The sequence below is a fragment of the Balaenoptera borealis genome (genome assembly GCF_965194805.1).
Source record: "Balaenoptera borealis genome assembly, chromosome: 11".
Lineage (NCBI taxonomy): Eukaryota > Metazoa > Chordata > Mammalia > Artiodactyla > Balaenopteridae > Balaenoptera > Balaenoptera borealis.
The window spans coordinates 87,978,346-87,996,991 of NC_138868.1; the positions used below are offsets into that span (position 1 = coordinate 87,978,346).

At 40.3% G+C, this 18,646-nt stretch overlaps 1 protein-coding gene across 2 annotated transcripts in view; it reads left to right on the top strand.

Annotated features, from left to right (window-relative positions):
- The window catches only part of PLET1 (placenta expressed transcript 1), a 28,367-nt gene extending 15,740 nt beyond the window's left edge, over positions 1 to 12,627 (top strand). The window contains exons 4-5 of one of the 2 annotated variants that reach the window (XR_014231832.1): positions 1,287 to 6,025; positions 8,785 to 12,627. Coding sequence is in view for 1 of the 2 variants with exons in the window: in XM_082343582.1 (XP_082199708.1) it covers positions 1,287 to 1,375 (89 nt within the window). In the remaining variant the exon portion in view is untranslated. Of the gene's footprint in view, positions 1 to 1,286 lie in introns of both variants that reach the window. The other variant, XM_082343582.1, reaches the window with a different exon arrangement.
- The last annotated feature ends 6,019 nt before the right edge of the window (positions 12,628 to 18,646 follow it).

Consider the following 18,646-nt stretch of genomic DNA (forward strand, 5'->3'; position numbering starts at 1 on the left):
ATTGTACCACTCTGGATCATATTCGCACTGATTGATCGAATATAATATTAAGGACATGAGGACATTTGAAGGCAGACTGCCTTCCCAACAGCAAATTCAATAGTTATGTAAGTTCAGTATAAATTCCTTCTTCCATAGATCTTAAGGTCAGAGTGTTTCTTATTTTTTGTTCCTTAACATTCTGTACCCCTAGTTTCCCCTCCTCTACACACACTTGGCCCTTGCGAAGTGTTCACTGAATTCTGCCCATGAACTCTGGCTCCAGCATTCCGTCACATTAGCCTAGTTTCTCTAGTGCCCACTCGCCACCCAAAAGAGGTCCTGATGCCATTTTTTTTCCCAGGGACAACCTCAAACTTGACCACCAAGATCTCCACAATCAAGCCAACCACAACCACAACCCCAATCCCAACCCACAAGCTAACCACAACCCCGACCCACAAACTAACCACAAGCCCAACCCACAAACTAAACACAACCCCGACCCACAAACTAAACACAACCCCGACCCACAAACTAACCACAAGCCCAACCCACAAACTAACCACAACCCCAACCCACAAACTAACCACAACCCACAAACTAACCACAACCCCGACCCACAAACTAACCACAACCCACAAACTAACCACAACCCCGACCCACAAACTAAACACAACCCCGACCCACAAACTAACCACAACCCACAAACTAACCACAACCCCGACCCACAAACTAACCACAAGCCCAACCCACAAACTAACCACAAGCCCAACCCACAAACTAAACACAACCCCGACCCACAAACTAAACACAAGCCCAACCCACAAACTAAACACAAGCCCAACCCACAAACTAAACACAACCCCGACCCACAAACTAAACACAAGCCCAACCCACAAACTAACCACAAGCCCAACCCACAAACTAAACACAACCCCGACCCACAAACTAACCACAAGCCCAACCCACAAACTAAACACAACCCCGACCCACAAACTAAACACAACCCCGACCCACAAACTAACCACAACCCACAAACTAACCACAACCCTGACCCACAAACTAACCACAACCCACAAACTAACCACAACCCCGACCCACAAACTAACCACAACCCACAAACTAACCACAACCCCGACCCACAAACTAACCACAACCCCAACCCACAAACTAACCACAACCCACAAACTAACCACAACCCACAAGCTAACCACAACCCAAACCACAGCCAAAAGCTCGGCCAACAGAGCCTTCCTCAGCCCCATGAGAGATGTCATTCAGATCCTGCTCATCTTTCTCACCAGCAAACTCCTCTTCTAGAAGGAAGCTGGGGGAACAATTGCTTCTGCCTCCACTGCATCCTTCTATGTTCAGTCCCAAGCCAGGGCTCTGACCTGTGTGAATGAAGACTCTGCGTTCTCAGAGGTACAACTCTACTGCCACTGCTTCAGACCCAAACGGAGACCAGAGGGTCACTTAGTGAAGGGTAGCCAGTCTGCTCACTGCTGTTCAACTGGATCTCTCAGGACACAAATTAGGCTTTTTGTAACCTGGTCTGGGTGTAACTTGGAATTCTGGCTCTTAATTTAACATGTCGACAGCCAATTCCGCAGTCAATCTAAACTTTTGTTTAGATGCAACACCAGTAGTATTTGAAGGGAAAGAAAAGAATGTACCATGTCTGAGTAGCCAAGGATAGGGAAAGATTATGGTATAAAGGCATTATTTTCTGTCATACCAAATACGCTATGCTTCAAGCAAGAATAATGAATGTGTTAAATTCAAATATGTCTTTAATGAGTGATTAACTTAAAATACAGAAAATGTCGTCTAATTTTATTCATTTATGTGAGCATTAAAAAATCAATGGATATAAAATAGGTAACTAATAAGGACCTACTGTATAGCACAGGAAACTCTACTCAATACTCTGTAATGGCCTATATGGGAAAAGGATCTAAAAAAGAGTGGATATATGTATATGTAAAACTGATTCACTTTGCCGTACACCTGAAACTAACATAACATTGTAAATCAACTATACTCCAATAAAAACTTTTTTTAAAAATCAATGGAATGGTGAGAGTGTGTATATTTTTAAGGCCAGATATAAAAGTAAAATTTTCTCAATTTTAATTTTTCTCAGGTGCAAACTGGTCATTTTTCCCCTAATGGTAACTTCCACTAAGAGAAATGGGCAAAATATTTATAATACTCGTAATACAACATAAAACCAAAAGAAAGTATGGTATTTCCCGTAATAAGCAACCACATTTTCTTTTAATAGTTATGCTAAATTCCAGGATGCCAACATTCAGTGACTGGATGCCAACTTCCAGCTGGCCTTCCTTAGGGACAGTTTCTGTAAATTTTTTCTTTCTCCCTGTGAATAGGCCATACTTTCCTATTTTGTATGTCTAATTTTTGTTGAAAACATTTTCAGTATTATAATGTGGTGACTCTGGAAATCATATTCTCCCTTCTCATCAGGGTACGCTGTTGTTGCTTGTTGAGGGCTGCAATCATCCATTTGTCTAGTAACTTTTCTAAACTAGTTTTGCAATGACTGCGTTCCTTGTTGAATGTGGTCACTGAAGTCTCTCTTCCGTTCTCTCAGTGGTCAGCCAGTGACCTAACAGATTTTCATGTATGTCAAAATTTAGCAGCCTCTTTCCTCATTAAGCATTCCCCTAACAACTATAAGTTTTTTTGTATTAGAGTCTAGAGTTCAGAACAAGTTGACCCTGACAGATTTTGCCAGCTTAATGGCTGCTTCAGTGGAGGGACCAATTCTTGGCGCTCCTGACTCCGCCGTTTTCTGTGATGTCCCTTGGTAGCCACTATAGGTATCTGCCAGGCGCGATACTCAGCACTTTATATGCATCATCTCACTTAATCCTCACAACAACCCTATGAAATATAGCCATTTCACAGAGGACGACATTCAGGCAGAGAGAGAGAAATAATTTGCCCAAAGTCATTCAGTGAATACACAGTGAAGCTAGTGGGTTTTGAAGAGTGGTCTATACCACTTTAGAGCCTGCACCTTTAACCAGGACACCCTAAGGGCACTGTTGAGAAGGATTCCGAAGCAAAATCCAGGCTCAAAAATACTTCATATTCAACTAGTGATATCTTCGTTGGGCTCAGGAGGCAGGAATTGAAGCAGAACAGGCTCCAAATATTTGCCATCCTTGGTCACTCCTTAACTGAATCCAGTAAGTGGCAAGCACAGTGAGTAGCAGAAGAAGAGTAAAGGGCTAAAGAAGTATGTACCTTCACAGTCTCAGGGACAGCTAATCCTGATCTTGACTAATGGGAAGTGATAGACCAAAACGAAAAAAAAAGGCACACAAGCAATGGCAAGGAAGCCCACAGGCTGCATGCACCTCATGCACAGACAAGAGACAGACAATTTATCGCTCCCATACTCTCTTGCCCAATCTTGTTCTTCCACTTGTGTGTTTTCTTGTTTGCATCTTCGTGTTTTGTAAATTCAATGCATTCCTATTCTGTGTCAGAAACAGCAACTGCCTACCCATTTAAGGGAAGTGATAATTCATTCTGAGAAAGTAGGAAAGAAAATTAATGTCCTCCAAATCCCATTACCTCAAAGATTTTTCACACACCAGAAAGGTTCCAGACCTGGTCAACAGTCCAACTACAATACCAACCATTCAGAGCAAGAAAGAGACTCAGAACAGGGAGAAAATTTAGACAGTATCTTATTGTCTATCAACCTCCACGTTATTTTTTAAAGTAAGTGTTGAAAACTTGCAGTAAACTTTATTTCATAAGAGAGGTAGTTTTGGCAATTGTCTTAAAGGATAAATTCTGAAGCCAGACTGCAGGGTTCAATTTCATTTTATTTTACCCCTTATTAGCTGTGGGACCTCGTATAAGTTGCTTAACTTCTGTGTACCTTGGTTTCTTCATTTGTAAAATAGGGAGAAAAATAGTAGCTACCTATTGGCTGTGTGTAAATTAAATCAGTTAATATATATAAAGCACCCAGAACAGCACCTGGCACAAAGTAAGCACTACATAATTATTTAATGCCTTAAAAAGGCACCACGAACAATACACTGATGTACAAGTAAGCCAAGCATTTCTATATAAATATATATAATATAAATAACAATATAAATATATACAAATAAAATGGTGCCCTAACAAGGACTAAAATTTCTCATTTGTAACTGTTGTAAGAAATGGCTAATGTCTGACTTTTCACCGTCTTTCTCCCTCCAGCCCCACCTTCACCTCCACCCCTCAGGATTCTAAGTAGAATGTCTTCTGGCTTTCTGGGTCAGCTCCTAGGCTCTCTTGTAGTAGAGAATCTAAATAATGAGTAAAGGGGTTAAATTATTCTACATAATAGAGAGCTGGGAAAAGGGAGGGGGTGGGAGAAGAGAAAGCAAAGGCAAAGTTTGGGTTGAGTATTGTGTGGGCTGAGATAGAAAGAAGCTTTGGAGCCTCTGTGGACTGAAAGGAGAGGCGAGGGGTTTCCCAGGCACCACTCTTGGTTACAAACCAGTTCTGGCAATGTCCTTCAAGAGATACAAGTGAAAATCAGAATTATTTTACTTCTGTTTGCTGGACTGTATTTCTTTGAATGTGGCACAACAGTGAAACCAGGACATATGTACCACCCCACCCTGCTTTTATGTAAGTTATATCCATAGATAGATAAAGTTAAATGTATACACCTAATATAACCGGGAAATAATTTAACATATGCAAAAATATCTGCATATTTATCGATGCATACATATATAACCTATATGTAAAAATAACTTCAGACTCAGATGCTTGAGTCCAACAAACTCAAAAAGCCTTTGGCGAAAATAAAATGTGTAGACAAAGCATATTTAAAGAGCTTGGGATATTTTTTGAAATAGTAATTTTAATTGTTGAGTTGGGGTTTATTTTTTTTCTTTTTCTTTTTTTTAAGCCACACAAACCTAGGTTCAAATCCCAGCTCTTAATCTACTTAAACCCCAGATTCCTTTTAGTAAACTGGAGCTGACTCCTACCTTAAAGGGCCTGATGACTGAGACACTGGACACACTGTGACTGACATAACGTTAATTCACAATGAGCCAATAAACGCCAAAAAACCTGTTAGTTAACTACACAGACATCAACACAACTTCAAATGAAGGCGGAAGACGTCACACCCCACACCTGGTTAGGCTGCATTTTTTTCTTTTCTAAACACAGTTTTCTCCTTCAAGAAAGGAACCATGACGTTCCCCCTAGTACTTTGGGAATTACTGAGTTATTATGGCAACAAATTGAGCCCTAGTTTGCTGAAAAACACATATTGCCTCAGTGTTGCCACCGATCTGTTAGATCTACACTCTGCAAGGAACTCTGCTCCTAGGGGCTAAACAGATGGAATGATAAAAGGCATTCTTTGCAAGACTAGCTGAGGCCTCTCTGCCTGGGGTAAATCCACTCTCCAGGAGCTGGGAGAGTAACTACCCACCAATCTTCACTGTCCGTCCTGCCATAAAGGGAGTACCTTAGTGAGCCCCTGAGTGAGCGCTGCTAACAAATGATGGTGTGGTCATGAGGACAGCAATTTACTAAAAGACCCGTGATTCAGAATTCTAGCTTATCTGTGCTTAAATTAGTAGTTGAGGACTAAAACAAATTTTACCCACAAATGGAAATGGAAAATCCCCAGGAAGATAAAGTTAGCCAGACAAACAAGTTTGGAGGAAGACGGAGGATTTTATTTCATGTTGCAGTGGTTGTTCTCTAAGCTGAAGCATGTAAAAAATAACACCTATCTGAAGTATGCTTAAAAGTTTGGTGTTAAACATTGTAAATCAACTACACTTCAATTAAAAAAAGACGTTTTGGTGTTAAATCTCAAAATTTTTACCAAACCAGTTTCAACCAGTGCTTTACTTTCGGGCACTTTCATACATGCAATAATTATTCAGCGCCTGCTCTGTAGGAGGCACTGGGCTAGGTCCTGGGGAAACAATGAATAAGACAGGGCTCTGGCCTTCATGAAGTTGACATCCTCGAGGTGAGTACAGACAATAAACTAACAAGTAAATAAATAAGACAAAAGGAAACATATATATAATTTTAAAACTGCAAGAAAGGGCACTGTATAGGTATTGTAATAGAAAATAAGAGGATTTCTACCTATACAGGGTGATCAAGGAAGCCTTCAAGAGGGTGATATTTAGGGTGGGATCTGAAGAATGATTAGGTTTTATGAAAGGAATGAGGAATGGGCCAGGGGCAAGGGTTGGGGCAGCATTCTAGGCAGAAGGGAAGTAAACACAAAGATCCTGAGAGACACTGCTTTGGGAAAGATCCCCGGTGTTCTCCCTACTTGCTGCAATTAATAAATTTTTCTCTCGCTTGCAAAAAAAAAAGATCCTGAGGCACGAATGAAGTGAGTGTTCATTAGGATGAGCAAAGGCCAACGTGACCAAAACACAGTGATCAGCTTAAGGCTGGCGAAGTAGGCAGTGGCTGGATCATAAGGGGCTTGGCAGGCCAATGTCAGAAGTTTGGATTGTATTTTAAAAACAAGAGGAAGCTTTCAAGGGGTAACATGGGGGAGGGGGATGACAGTGTAGAAGAGAACCAAAGTGGAGCAGGAGACCAGTTAAGAGGCCATGTCAGTAATCCAGGCAAAAAAATGGTGGCAATCTGGACTGGGGTGGTGGCATTGGAAATGGAGAGAGAGAGGCAAAAATCATTGTTTATTTAGAGGTAGAACTTTCTGATAGATTGGAGGTAAGAGGTGAAAAGGGGGAGTGGGAATCAAGGACAACTCCCAGATTTCTGGCTTGAAGAAAATGAATGGATGGTGGTCCATACTCATTCCCATGAGTATTTTTAGGGAACTAGTAAAAGAAGATTCTGAAGGAGAAATCAGAAATTCAGTTTTGGAAATGTTAAGTTTGAGATGTCCACAAGACACCCAACCACCCATATGCGGTTCTATCTGTGCAAATAAAAACTTTAAAAGGTAAAGGCCAACATTAGTTCTATTTCTTCAGGTTGTCCCCAGCCATAGCACTCACATTTATTAAGATATTTGTGAAAAGTAAAAAAGAGTTTTTAAACTTAGTTCATACTTCTTATCATACTAAATTGGGAATTTTCATTGACTAGTAAACTGGTTGTATGAGGGTGAACTTGGGCTTAAGTACTGATGACTTGTTTCTTGGGCATCTTTAAGAATACATGCCTGAGATGTCACTTCTTTAGCCAACAACCAGGAAAGGAAAGGGAAAGGAATTCTAATTCTCTTTTTTAATGATTAATACTTCTGTCTAGATGGTGACAGAATACTGGTAGGAGTGGGTGGGTGGATTTTGAAGGAAGCAAACTAACTGGTGAAAGCATAACTGCTGCTTTGAAAGTCTTCCAGTGCAAGAATCACTTTCCCCTACTTCTCTTTTATGGTGATAGCAGTCCTCTCAGTAGCTATGCAGAGATAGTGTTTATCTGGGGCATTTTCCAAAATGTCTGTCTTGCAACAGAATCTTGTTATAAAGTTAAATTGCATGAAACTAACAATGATTTTTCTATGTGCAAGGGAGGCTAGAAATATCCCAGACATAACAAAAGCAAAATGAGCACAGTCTGTTTCCCATCTTTAAGGTAATTCCATTTCCAGGAGGAATGTAAAAGTTTGCAGTTTAAAAAACAAAACGGACACTTATCATAGATCTTTTTCACTCTTGCAAAATGAAATGTGCTTTACTCCCCTGGGGTCAAAAAGGGCATGCTACACACTCCCTGCCTACCTCTCCAGCCTTATCTCCTGCTATTCTCCATATCACTTTACACTCTAGAATATGTTTAATCCCCTCCCCTTGAGTGTGGGACGGATCTGGTGACTTGCTTCCAAGGAACAAAAAGCAGAAACGTGATTAGGTTACAAGACTGTGGCTTCCATCCTGCTAACACTCATGCCCTCACTCACACACACACCCACTTTTCTCCCTCCCTCCTCGGCCCCCTCCTCTCACTCTCGCTGGCGCTCTCCCTTGCTCACTCTGATGAAGCAAGCTGCTCTATGAAAAGGCCTACATGGCAAGAAAGGAAGGCAGGAATGGAGGCCTAAGTCCAACAACCAGTGAGGAACTGAATCCTGCTAACAACCACAAGAGTGAGTAAGGAGGCTGATCTTTCCCAGTCAAGCCTTGAGATGCCTGCAGCCTTGTGAGTGACTCAAAGCCAGAGGTCCTAGCTAAGCCACATCCAGATTTCTGGAACATTAAAAATGTGAGATAATAAATGTTTAATATATGTAATAAATGTAAACATTCATGTAATAAATGTTTAATAGATGCTGTTTTAAGCCCCTATGTTTGGAATAATGTGTTATGCAGCAGTAGGTAACTAGTATGCTCACCCCGCAGAGTGGTTATAAGGATACAGTGATGTAACATAAAAAGTATTAGCAAAATGCCTGACACCACAGTAAGGGCCGCACGACATCAGCTCCATTTCCCTTCCCATCACTCTATTTTCACTGCCACCACCACACTCACGACACTGTCATCTCATGTCTAGATTCCTGTAATGACTTCACAACTTGTTTCTTTGCTTCCCTCTGTGCAGCTGGCTATCTTCCTTAAAAAGCAAGCAAATAAAACTTCAACAGCTCCTTACCCCTGGGTAAAAAAAAAAAATTTCACATATTGAGGTATGGGGGAGTCATTCTGGCTTATACATGAGTTAAATGTTATTGCTAACTAAAATAGACTGTTCGTGGCTTATCAAACCTGCACTGTACATCTGCTTTAATTATTCAAGGAAAAGGGCACGGTGACCAGAAGTAAAGAACAGCCATATTAAAAATAAACATTGGGCTTCCCTGGTGGCGCAGTGGTTGAGAGTCTGCCTGCTAATGCAGGGGACATGGGTTCGAGCCCTGGTCTAGGAAGATCCCACATGCCGCGGAGCAACTAAGCCCGTGAGCCACAACTACTGAGCCTGCGCGTCTGGAGCCTGTGCTCCGCAACGAGAGGTCGCGACAGTGAGAGGCCCGCGCACCGCGATGAAGAGTGGCCCCCACTTGCTGCAACTAGAGAAAGCCCTCGCGCAGAAACGGAGACCCAACACAGCCAAAAATAAATAAATAAATAAGTTAAAAAGATAAATAAATAAACATTAAATGCCTCCCTTCCTGGGACGCCAATGCTGGTACTCCTTCAGTAAGACTCCCTTCTCAGGTGCCAAGGCCATACTGACTCGCTATGTACATGCTGATCTGGTTTTTTTTAAACGTTGAAGGAATGTATCCCGGACTTGTTTGACATTCTTTGTTCTGACAAGATATAAAACTGTGCTTTGAGCAGTTCCTCAGAGTTATCTGAGAGACTGTCTTCTGGACTATAGTCCTCAGTTTGGCTCAAATAAACCTCTTTCCTATTCCTATTATAGACTGTTTATTGATTATTTTCATCAACACCCTTAAAGAATAAAAATCAAACAGATATTTAAGGCTCGCTAGGCTGTCTCCATCCTGTATTTCCAAACTAACTTCCCATGACTCTCTCACACCGCATCACCATTCTATTAAGATTAATCTACTCACTACATCCCAAATATACTTTGTACACTCCCACCCTGGTAACCTCACTTATGAAATTTTACCCTTTCAGTATTTTCTCCCCTTTTCTCCTGAATTCTAAACCACCACCCTCCCTGTCCCATCACTTTAAACACCATTCAGGACTAACCTTGTCCACACTAAGTTTTTCCACACCTTACCACCCCATAATAATCTTTCCCTTCTCTAAATTAATATTTACTCATTTGGTATTTAAAATCATCGAGATACAAAATCTAAGAACAGGCAGAAGCAACTTCAGAAAACATCTGTCCAACATTCATTTTGGAGAACTAAGGCTCTGAGATGAAAGTGACACAACTGAGCAGTAATGGCACTCAGACTAGAACTCAAGCCTCAAATTTTTCATGTTATTCAATTCTAAACATATTTCCCAAATGCCCACTATGTACAAGACACTGTAAAATTTTAGCAGTTTCTACCAATACGCCATTCATTTATTTAATCAGTGAAAATTACTGAATACTATTTACCAGATACTCTGCTTAGAATAATTTTGCCCACAAGGTATCGGGGTAGTGAAAAAACCAAAAGTTAAAGCAATAATAAAATAGAGCTTACTAAGGTCTCTGATAGCAGGTTCTAGGGAGACTTAGAAGAAATCATCTATATCCTATCTTTGGTCCTTCACTCATCTACTAACTCACTCATTCACTAAATAGACAGACAGACAGACAGTAGGTACACAAATAGAATTCTCACTTTCCTAAGGAGAGCAAGTAGGAAAAAAAATGTTCTCTTGAAGCAACTCATGAACAACAAACACCTGGAGTGTCCCTGTTACTATAAAAAAATGATGTTTTTCTAATATGATCTCAGATCTGCATAATGTGGTATTAAAATATCTTGAAATGTATACACTGTCCTTTTTTTAAGAGTCTGTGCTTGGCCCCTCCACACCACGTGGGTCCTTGGGGGCATAGGAGGGAGGCCGGGGAGACCAGGAGAGGAAGGCAGGAGGGGTCCTCCAGGAGCAGAGGGCGTTTGCCCTGCCTGCTCAGGCCCAGGGAGCCTGCTGAGCTCCCAGGCCAATGCCCTGCCCTCCAAAGCCCCCTCCAGGTCTTGTGGGTCCTTGGGGGCATAGGAAAGAAGCCTAGGGGAGAAAAGGAGAGGCAGGCAGGAGGGGCCCTCCCAGACTGGAGGAGCAGGAGAGGAGAGGAGGGTGTCTGCCATGCCCACTTGAGCCCAGGAAGCCTGCTGGGCTCCCAGGTGAGGTCCCCCATCCTCTGAGACCAGGGGTGCGGGGCACGCCTGGGCCCCTTCTGTTCTATTATACCTAAGCCCCACCCCCACAGCCTTTTCCAGCCCTGTGGGTCCTAAGCATAGGCCCCACCCACCACCCAAACCTGGTCCTTGCTTAGGCCCTGCCCTCCACAGCCAAGACCTTCCCCCCCACTTTTTTTTCCCTCCTTTTTTTTACTATTGTGGTACTGTTGTACCTTCTAGTTGTTGATTGATCTATATTTTTATTTTTATATTCTTTCTAACGTATCTGTTAGTTTCTTATGTTATTGTTCTTTTTTTTTTTTTTTTCTGCCACCCCATGCTGCTTGCAGGATCTTGGCTCACGAGCCAGCTGTCAGGCCGAAGCTCCTGCGGCGGGAGCTCCGAGTCCAAACCACTGGATTAACAGAGAACCTCAGACTCCAGGGAATATTCATCGGACTGAGGTCTCACGGAGTTCCTCATCTCAGCACCAAGACCCAGCTCCACCCAATAGACTACAAACTCCAGTGCTGGAAGCTTCAGGCCAAACAACCAGTAAGACAGGAACACAATCCCACTCATTAAAAAAAAAAAATGAGATGGCAAAAAAATATGTCACAGATGAAGGAGCAAGGTAAAAACCTACAAGACCAAATAAATGAAGAGGAAATAGGCAATCTACCTAAAAAAAGAATTCAGAGTAATGATAGTAAAGATGATCCAGAATCTTGGAAGAAGAATGGAGACACGGATTGAGAAAATTCAAGAAATGTTTAACAAAGATCTAGAAGAACTAAAGAACAAACAGAGATGAACAACACAATAACCGAAATGAAAAACACACGAGAAGCAATCAATAACAGAATAACTGAGGCAGGAGAACGAATAAGTAAGCTGGAAGACAAAATGGTGGAAATAACTGCTGAGGAGCAGAATAAAGGAAAAAGAATAAAAAGAATTGAAGACAATCTCAGAGACCTCTGGGACAACACTAAATGCACCAACATTCGAATTATAGGGGTCCCAGAAGAAGAAGAGAAAAAGAAAGGGTCTGAGAAAATATTTGAAGAGATAATAGTCAAAAACGTCCCTAACATGGGGAAGGAAATAGTCACCCAAGTTCAGGAATCACAGAGAGTCCCATACAGGATAAACCCTAGGAAAAACACACCAAGACACATAATAAAACTAACAAAAATTAAATTCAAAGAAAAAATATTAAAAGCAGTGAGGGAAAAACAAAAAATAACATACAAAGGAATCCCCATAAGGTTATCAGCTGATTTTTCAGCAGAAACTCTGCAGGCCAGAAGGGGGTGGCAGGATATACTTAAAGTGATAAAAGAGAAAACCTACAACCAAGATTACTCTACTCAGCAAGGATCTCATTCATATTTGATGGAGAAGTCAAAAGCTTTTCAGACAAGCAAAAGCTAAGAGAATTCAGCACCACCAAACCAGCTTTACAACAAATGCTAAAGAAACTTCTCAAGGCAGGAAACACAAGAGGAGAAAAAGACCCACAAAAACAAACCCAAAACAATTAAGAAAATGGTAATAAGAACATACATATAAATAATAACCTTGAATGTAAATGTCCCAACCAAAAGACACAGACTGGCTGAACGGATACAAAAACAAGACCCATATATATGCTGTCTACAAGAGACCCACTTCAGACCCAGGGACACATACAGACTGAAAATGAAGGGATGGAAAAAAATATTCCATGTAAATGGAAATCAAAAGAAAGCTGGAGTAGCAATACTCATATCAGATAAAATAGACTTTAAAATAAAGACTGTTACAAGAGATAAGGAGGGATACAACATAATGATCAAAGGATCAATCTAAGAAGAAGATATAACAATTAAAAATGTTTATGCACCCAACATAGGCGCACCTCAATACATAAGGCCAATGCTACGACCATGAAAGGAGAAATCAACAGTAACACAATAATAGAAGGGACTTTAACACCCCACTTACCCAATGGACAGATCATCCAAACAGAAAATAAATAAGGAAACACAAGCTTTAAATGACACAATAGACCAGATAGATTTAACTGATATTTATATAACATTCCACCCAAAAGTGGCAGAATACACTTTCTTCTGAAGTGCACATGGAACATTCTCCAGGATAGATCACATCTTGGGTCACAAATCAAGCCTCAGAAAATTCAAAAAAACTGAAATCATATCAAGTATCTTTTCTGACCACAATGCTATGAGACTGGAAATCAATTACAGGAAAAAAACTGTAAAAAACACAAATACATGGAGGCTAAACAGTGCGCTACTAAATAACCAAGAGATCACTCAAGAAATCAAAGATGAGATCAAAAAATACATAGAAACAAATGACAATGAAAACACGACGACCCAAAACCTATGGGATGCAGCAAAAGCAGTTCTAAGAGAGAAGTTTATAGCAATTCAATCTCACCTCAAGAAACAGGAAAAATCTCAAATAAACCATATAACCCTACACTTGAAACAACTAGAGAAAGAAGAACAGAGAAAACCCTAAGTCAGTAGAAGGAAAGAAATCATAAAGATCAGAGCAGAAATAAATGAAATAGAAATGAAGAAAACAATAGCAAAGATCAATAAAACTACAAGCTGTTTCTTAGAGAAGACAAACAAAATTGATAAACCCTTAGCCAGACTCATCAAGAAAAAAAGGGAGAGGACACATATCAAAAAATTAGAAATGAAGAAGGAGAAATCAGGACTTCCCTGGTGGCGCAGTGGTTAAGAATCCACCTGCCAATGCAGGTGACACAGGTTCAAGCCCTGGTCTGGGAAGATCCCACATGCTGCAGACCAACTAAGCCCATGCGCCACAACCACTGAGCCTGTGCTCTAGAGCCCGCGAGCCACAACTACTGAGCCCACAAGCCACAACTACTGAGGCCACGTGCCACAACTACTGAAGCCCACAAGCCTAGACCCCGTGCTCCACAAAAAGAGAAGCCACCACAATGAGAAGCTCGCGCACCGCAACAAAGAGTAGCCCCCGCTCTCCGCAACTAGAGAAAGCCTACGCACAGCAAAGAAGACCCAACACAGCCAAAAATAAATTAATTAATAATAAAAAAAAGGGAGAAATCACAACTGACACCACAGAAATACAAAGGATTATAAGAGACTACTACAGACAACTATATGCCAATAAAATGGACAACCATGAAGAAATGGACAAATTCTTGGAAAGGTACAATTTTCCAAGACTGAACCAGGAAGAATTAGAAAATATAAACAGACCTATCACAAGTAATGAAATTGAAACCATAATTAAAAACCCTCCAACAAACAAAAGTCCAGGACCAGATGGCTTCACAGGTGAATTCTGTCAAACATTTAGAAAAGAGCTAACACAGATCCTTTTCAAACACTTCCAAAAAACTGCAGAGGGAGAAACACTCCCAAATTCATTCTATGAAGCCATCATCACCCTGATACCAAAATGAGAAAAAGATATCACAAAAAAAGAAAATTATAGACCAACATCACTGATGAACATAGATACAAAAATCCTCAACAAAATACTAGCAAACAGAATCCAACAGCACATCAAAAGGATCATACACCATGATCAAGTGGGGTTTATCCCAGGGATGCAAGGATTCTTCAATATACGCAAAGCAATCAATGTGATACACCACATTAACAAATTAAGGAATAAAAACCATGTGATCATCTAAATAGATGCAGAAAAAGCTTTTGACAAAATTCAACACCCATTTATGACAAAAACTCTCCAGAAAATGGGTATAGAGGGTACCTACCTCAACATAATATAAGCCATATATGACAAACCCACAGCAAGCATCATACTCAATGGTGAAAAACTGAAAGCATTTCCACTAAGATCAGCAACAAGACAAGGATGTCCACTCTCACCACTCTTATTCAACATAGTTTTGGAAGTCCTAGCCACAGCAATCAGAGAAGAAAAAGAAATAAAAGGAATACAAATTGGAAAAGAAGTAAAACTGTCACTGTTTGCTGATAACAAGATACTATACATAGAAAATCCTAAAAATGCCACCAGAAAACTACTAGAACTAATCAATAAATATGGTAAGGCTGCAGGATACAAAATTAATGCACAGAAATCTCTGGCATTCCTATACACCAACAACAAAAAATCAGAAAGCGAAATTAAGGAAACACTCCTATTTACCACTGCAACAAAAAGAATAAAATACCTAGGAATAAACCTGCCTAAGAAGGTGAAAGACTTGTACTCAGAAAACTATAAAACACTGATGAAAGAAATCAAAGATGACATAAACAGATGGAGAGATATACCATGTTCTTGGATTGGAAGAATCAACATTGTGAAAATGACTGTACTACCCAAAGCAATCTAGAGATTCAGTGCAATCCCTATCAAATTACCAATGGCATTTTTCATTGAATTAGAACAAAAAATTTTACAATTCGTATGGAAACACAAACGACCCTGAATAGCCAAAGCAATCTTAGGAAAGAAAAACGGAGCTGGAGGAATCAGGCTCCCCGACTTCAAACTATACCACAAAGCCACAATAATCAAGACAGTATGGTACCGGCACAAAAACAGAAATATAGATCAATGGTACAGGACAGAATGCCCAGAGCTAAATCCACACACATATGGGCACCTAATTTACGACAAAGGAGGCAAGAACATACAAGGTAGAAAAGACAGCCTCTTCGAATAAGTGGTGCTGGGAAAACTGGACAGCTACATGTAAAGAATGACATTTTAACACTCCCTAACACCATACACAAAAATAAACTTCAAATGGATTAAAGACTTAAACGTAAGGCCAGACACTATAAAACTCTTAAGAGGAAAACACAGGAAAAACACTCTGACATAAACCACAGCAAAATCTTTTATGACCCACCTCCTAGAGTAACAGAAATAAAAACAAAAATAAACAAATGGGACTTAATTAAACTTAAAAGCTTTTGCACAACAAAGGAAACCATAAACAAGACATAAAGACAACCCTCAGAATGGGAGAAAATATTTGCAAATGAAACAAGAGACAAAGAATTAGTCTCCAAAATGTACAAACAGCTCATGGAGCTCAATATCAAAAAACCAAACAATACAATTAAAAAATGGGTGGAAGCTATACTCAACAATAAGAATGAACCATAGCTTAATAATATCAAATAGGGACTTCCCTGACAGTCCAGTGGTTAAGACTCCACACTTCCACTGCAGGGGGCATGGGTTCAATCCCTGGTTGGGGAACTAAGATCCTGCATGCTGCGCCATGTGGCCCAAATAATAATAATAATAAGAAGAAGAATATTAATATCAAATAAAATATTTAAGTAATTAAGTCTAGAACATCACAGGTACAATGTTCTATTTACAAAGTGAAAAAGTTAAAAAATATGTTATATAAAGATATATAGTTTTAAGGAATATATATGTGTATATATATTCCCTATAAATTGTATACACGTATACATATACATACATATATGCAAATCAAAGGAATAATGAACCCAGATTTTGGATGATGGTTACTTCTAGCTGAGGGAAAAGGAGGATGGACGGAGTACATATGACTAGATGTCAGTTGTCAAGATCTGAGTTTTTGTACTGGGTTGTGGCTTTACAGATGCTTATTACCTTATTAAAAATAACCAGCTAGGGCTTCCCTGGTGGCGCAGTGGTTGAGAGTCTGCCTGCCAATGCAGGGGACGCGGGTTCGAGCCCTGGTCTGGGAAGATCCCACATGCCGCGGAGCAACTGGGCCCGTGAGCCACAACTGCTGAGCCTGCACATCTGGAGCCTGTGCTCCGCAACAAGAGAGGCCGCGATACTGAGAGGCCCGCGCACCGCGATGAAGAGTGGCCCCCACTTGCCGCAACTAGAGAAAGCCCTCGTGCAGAAATGAAGACCCAACACAGCCATAAATAAATAAATAAATAAATAAATAATAAATAAATTAAAAAAAAAAAAAAAAAAAAGAGAAAAATAACCAGCTAACAGACTGAAAAGAGGTTCTGAATGGATCAGTGGCAAAAGTGTGTCATAAACCAAGGATTATGCATAATACAATTCTGTATACCTGAATGCTTTTATAAAAGGTTTATGGCTTTGTATTATAAAAAATTTTGTCTATTTAAGGAAAATGTTAAATTTAATGTAAAGTACTTATTCAGGCTGTGTTTATACATTAACTTAGACATATATAAAAACATTATATAAAATATTTTTTAAATCCTAAAAAAAAAAAAAAAAAAAATGGGTGGAAAACCTAAATAGACATTTCACCAAGGAAGACATACAGATGGCCAAGAGGCACATGAAAAGATGCTCAACATCACTAATTATTAGAGAGATGCAAATCAAAACTACAGTGAGTTGTAGATACAACTACTATGGAAAACGGTATAGAGGTTCCTTAAAAAACTAAAACTAGAACTACCATATGACCCAGCAATGCCACTACTGGGCATATACCCTGAGAAAACCATAATTCAAAAAGACACATGTACCACCATGTTCATTGCAGCACTATTTACAATAGCCAGGTCATGAAACCAATCTAAATGTCCATCAACAGATGAATGGATAAAGAAGATGTGGCACATATATACAATGGAATATTACTCAGCTATAAAAAGAAACAAAACTGAGTTATCTGTAGTGAGGTGGATGGACCTAGAATCTGTAATACAGAGTAAAGTAAGTCAGAAAGAGAAAAACAAATACCATATGCTAACGCATATATATGGAATCTAAAAAAAAAGAAAGAAATGGTACTGATGAACCTAGTTGCAGGACAGGAATAAAGAGGTAGACATAGAGAATGGACTTGAGGACATGGGGTGGGAGGGGGAAGCTGAGGTGAAGTGAGAGAGTAGCATCGACATATATACACTACCGAATGTAAAATAGTTGGCTGGTGGGAAGCAGCAGCATAGCACAGGGAGATCGGCTCGGTGCTTTGAGATGACTTAGAGGGGTGGGATAGGGAGGATGGGAGGGAGGCTCAAGAGGGAGAGGATATGGGGACATGTGTATATATATGGCGGATTTGCTTTGCTGTGCAACAGAAACTAACACAGTATTGTGAAGAAATTATACTCCAATAACGATCTATTAAAAAAAAAAAAAAAGAAGAAGAATATACATTTCAACTTCAGGATAGCTGTTCTTCTGGAGAAAGAGAAAAAACGAGCCCCACATCTTTTCCTCCAGAGAAAAGGTCACTCTGCCAGGATGGACTGATGGACTTTTGTGATGCACAGTTCAAGATTAGGAAGGGGTGGGAAGAAGAGAAAAGCTAATTGATGTAGGGTAATTTAAAAATAAGTGACAGGGACTTCCCTGTTGGTGCAGTGATTGGGAATCTGCCTGCCAATGCAGGGGACACGGGTTCCAGCCCTGGTCCGGGAAGATCCCACATGCCGCGGAGCAACTAAGTGCGTGAGCCACAACTGCTGAGCATGCGCTCTAGAGCCCACAAGCCACAACTACTGAGCCCTCGTACCACAACTACTGAAGCCCATGCACCTAGAGCCCATGCTCCTCAACAAGAGAAGCCACTGCAATAAGCCCACATACCGCAACGAAGAGTAGCCCCCGCTTGCCGCAACTAGAGAAAGCCCACACGCAGCAACAAAGACCCAATACAGCCCAAAAAATAAATAAATAAGTGACAAAGAGGCATGGACAGAAATGCAAAACAGTTGAGAAAAGGGGAACTGTATTGGAGTGTGGTTTGTAAATAAGAGGCTCCAGAGTAATGTGGGTTTACAGAAAATTGAAAAGGAGAGAAAAAGAGACATAGGAAGTGTTACTGGGGTA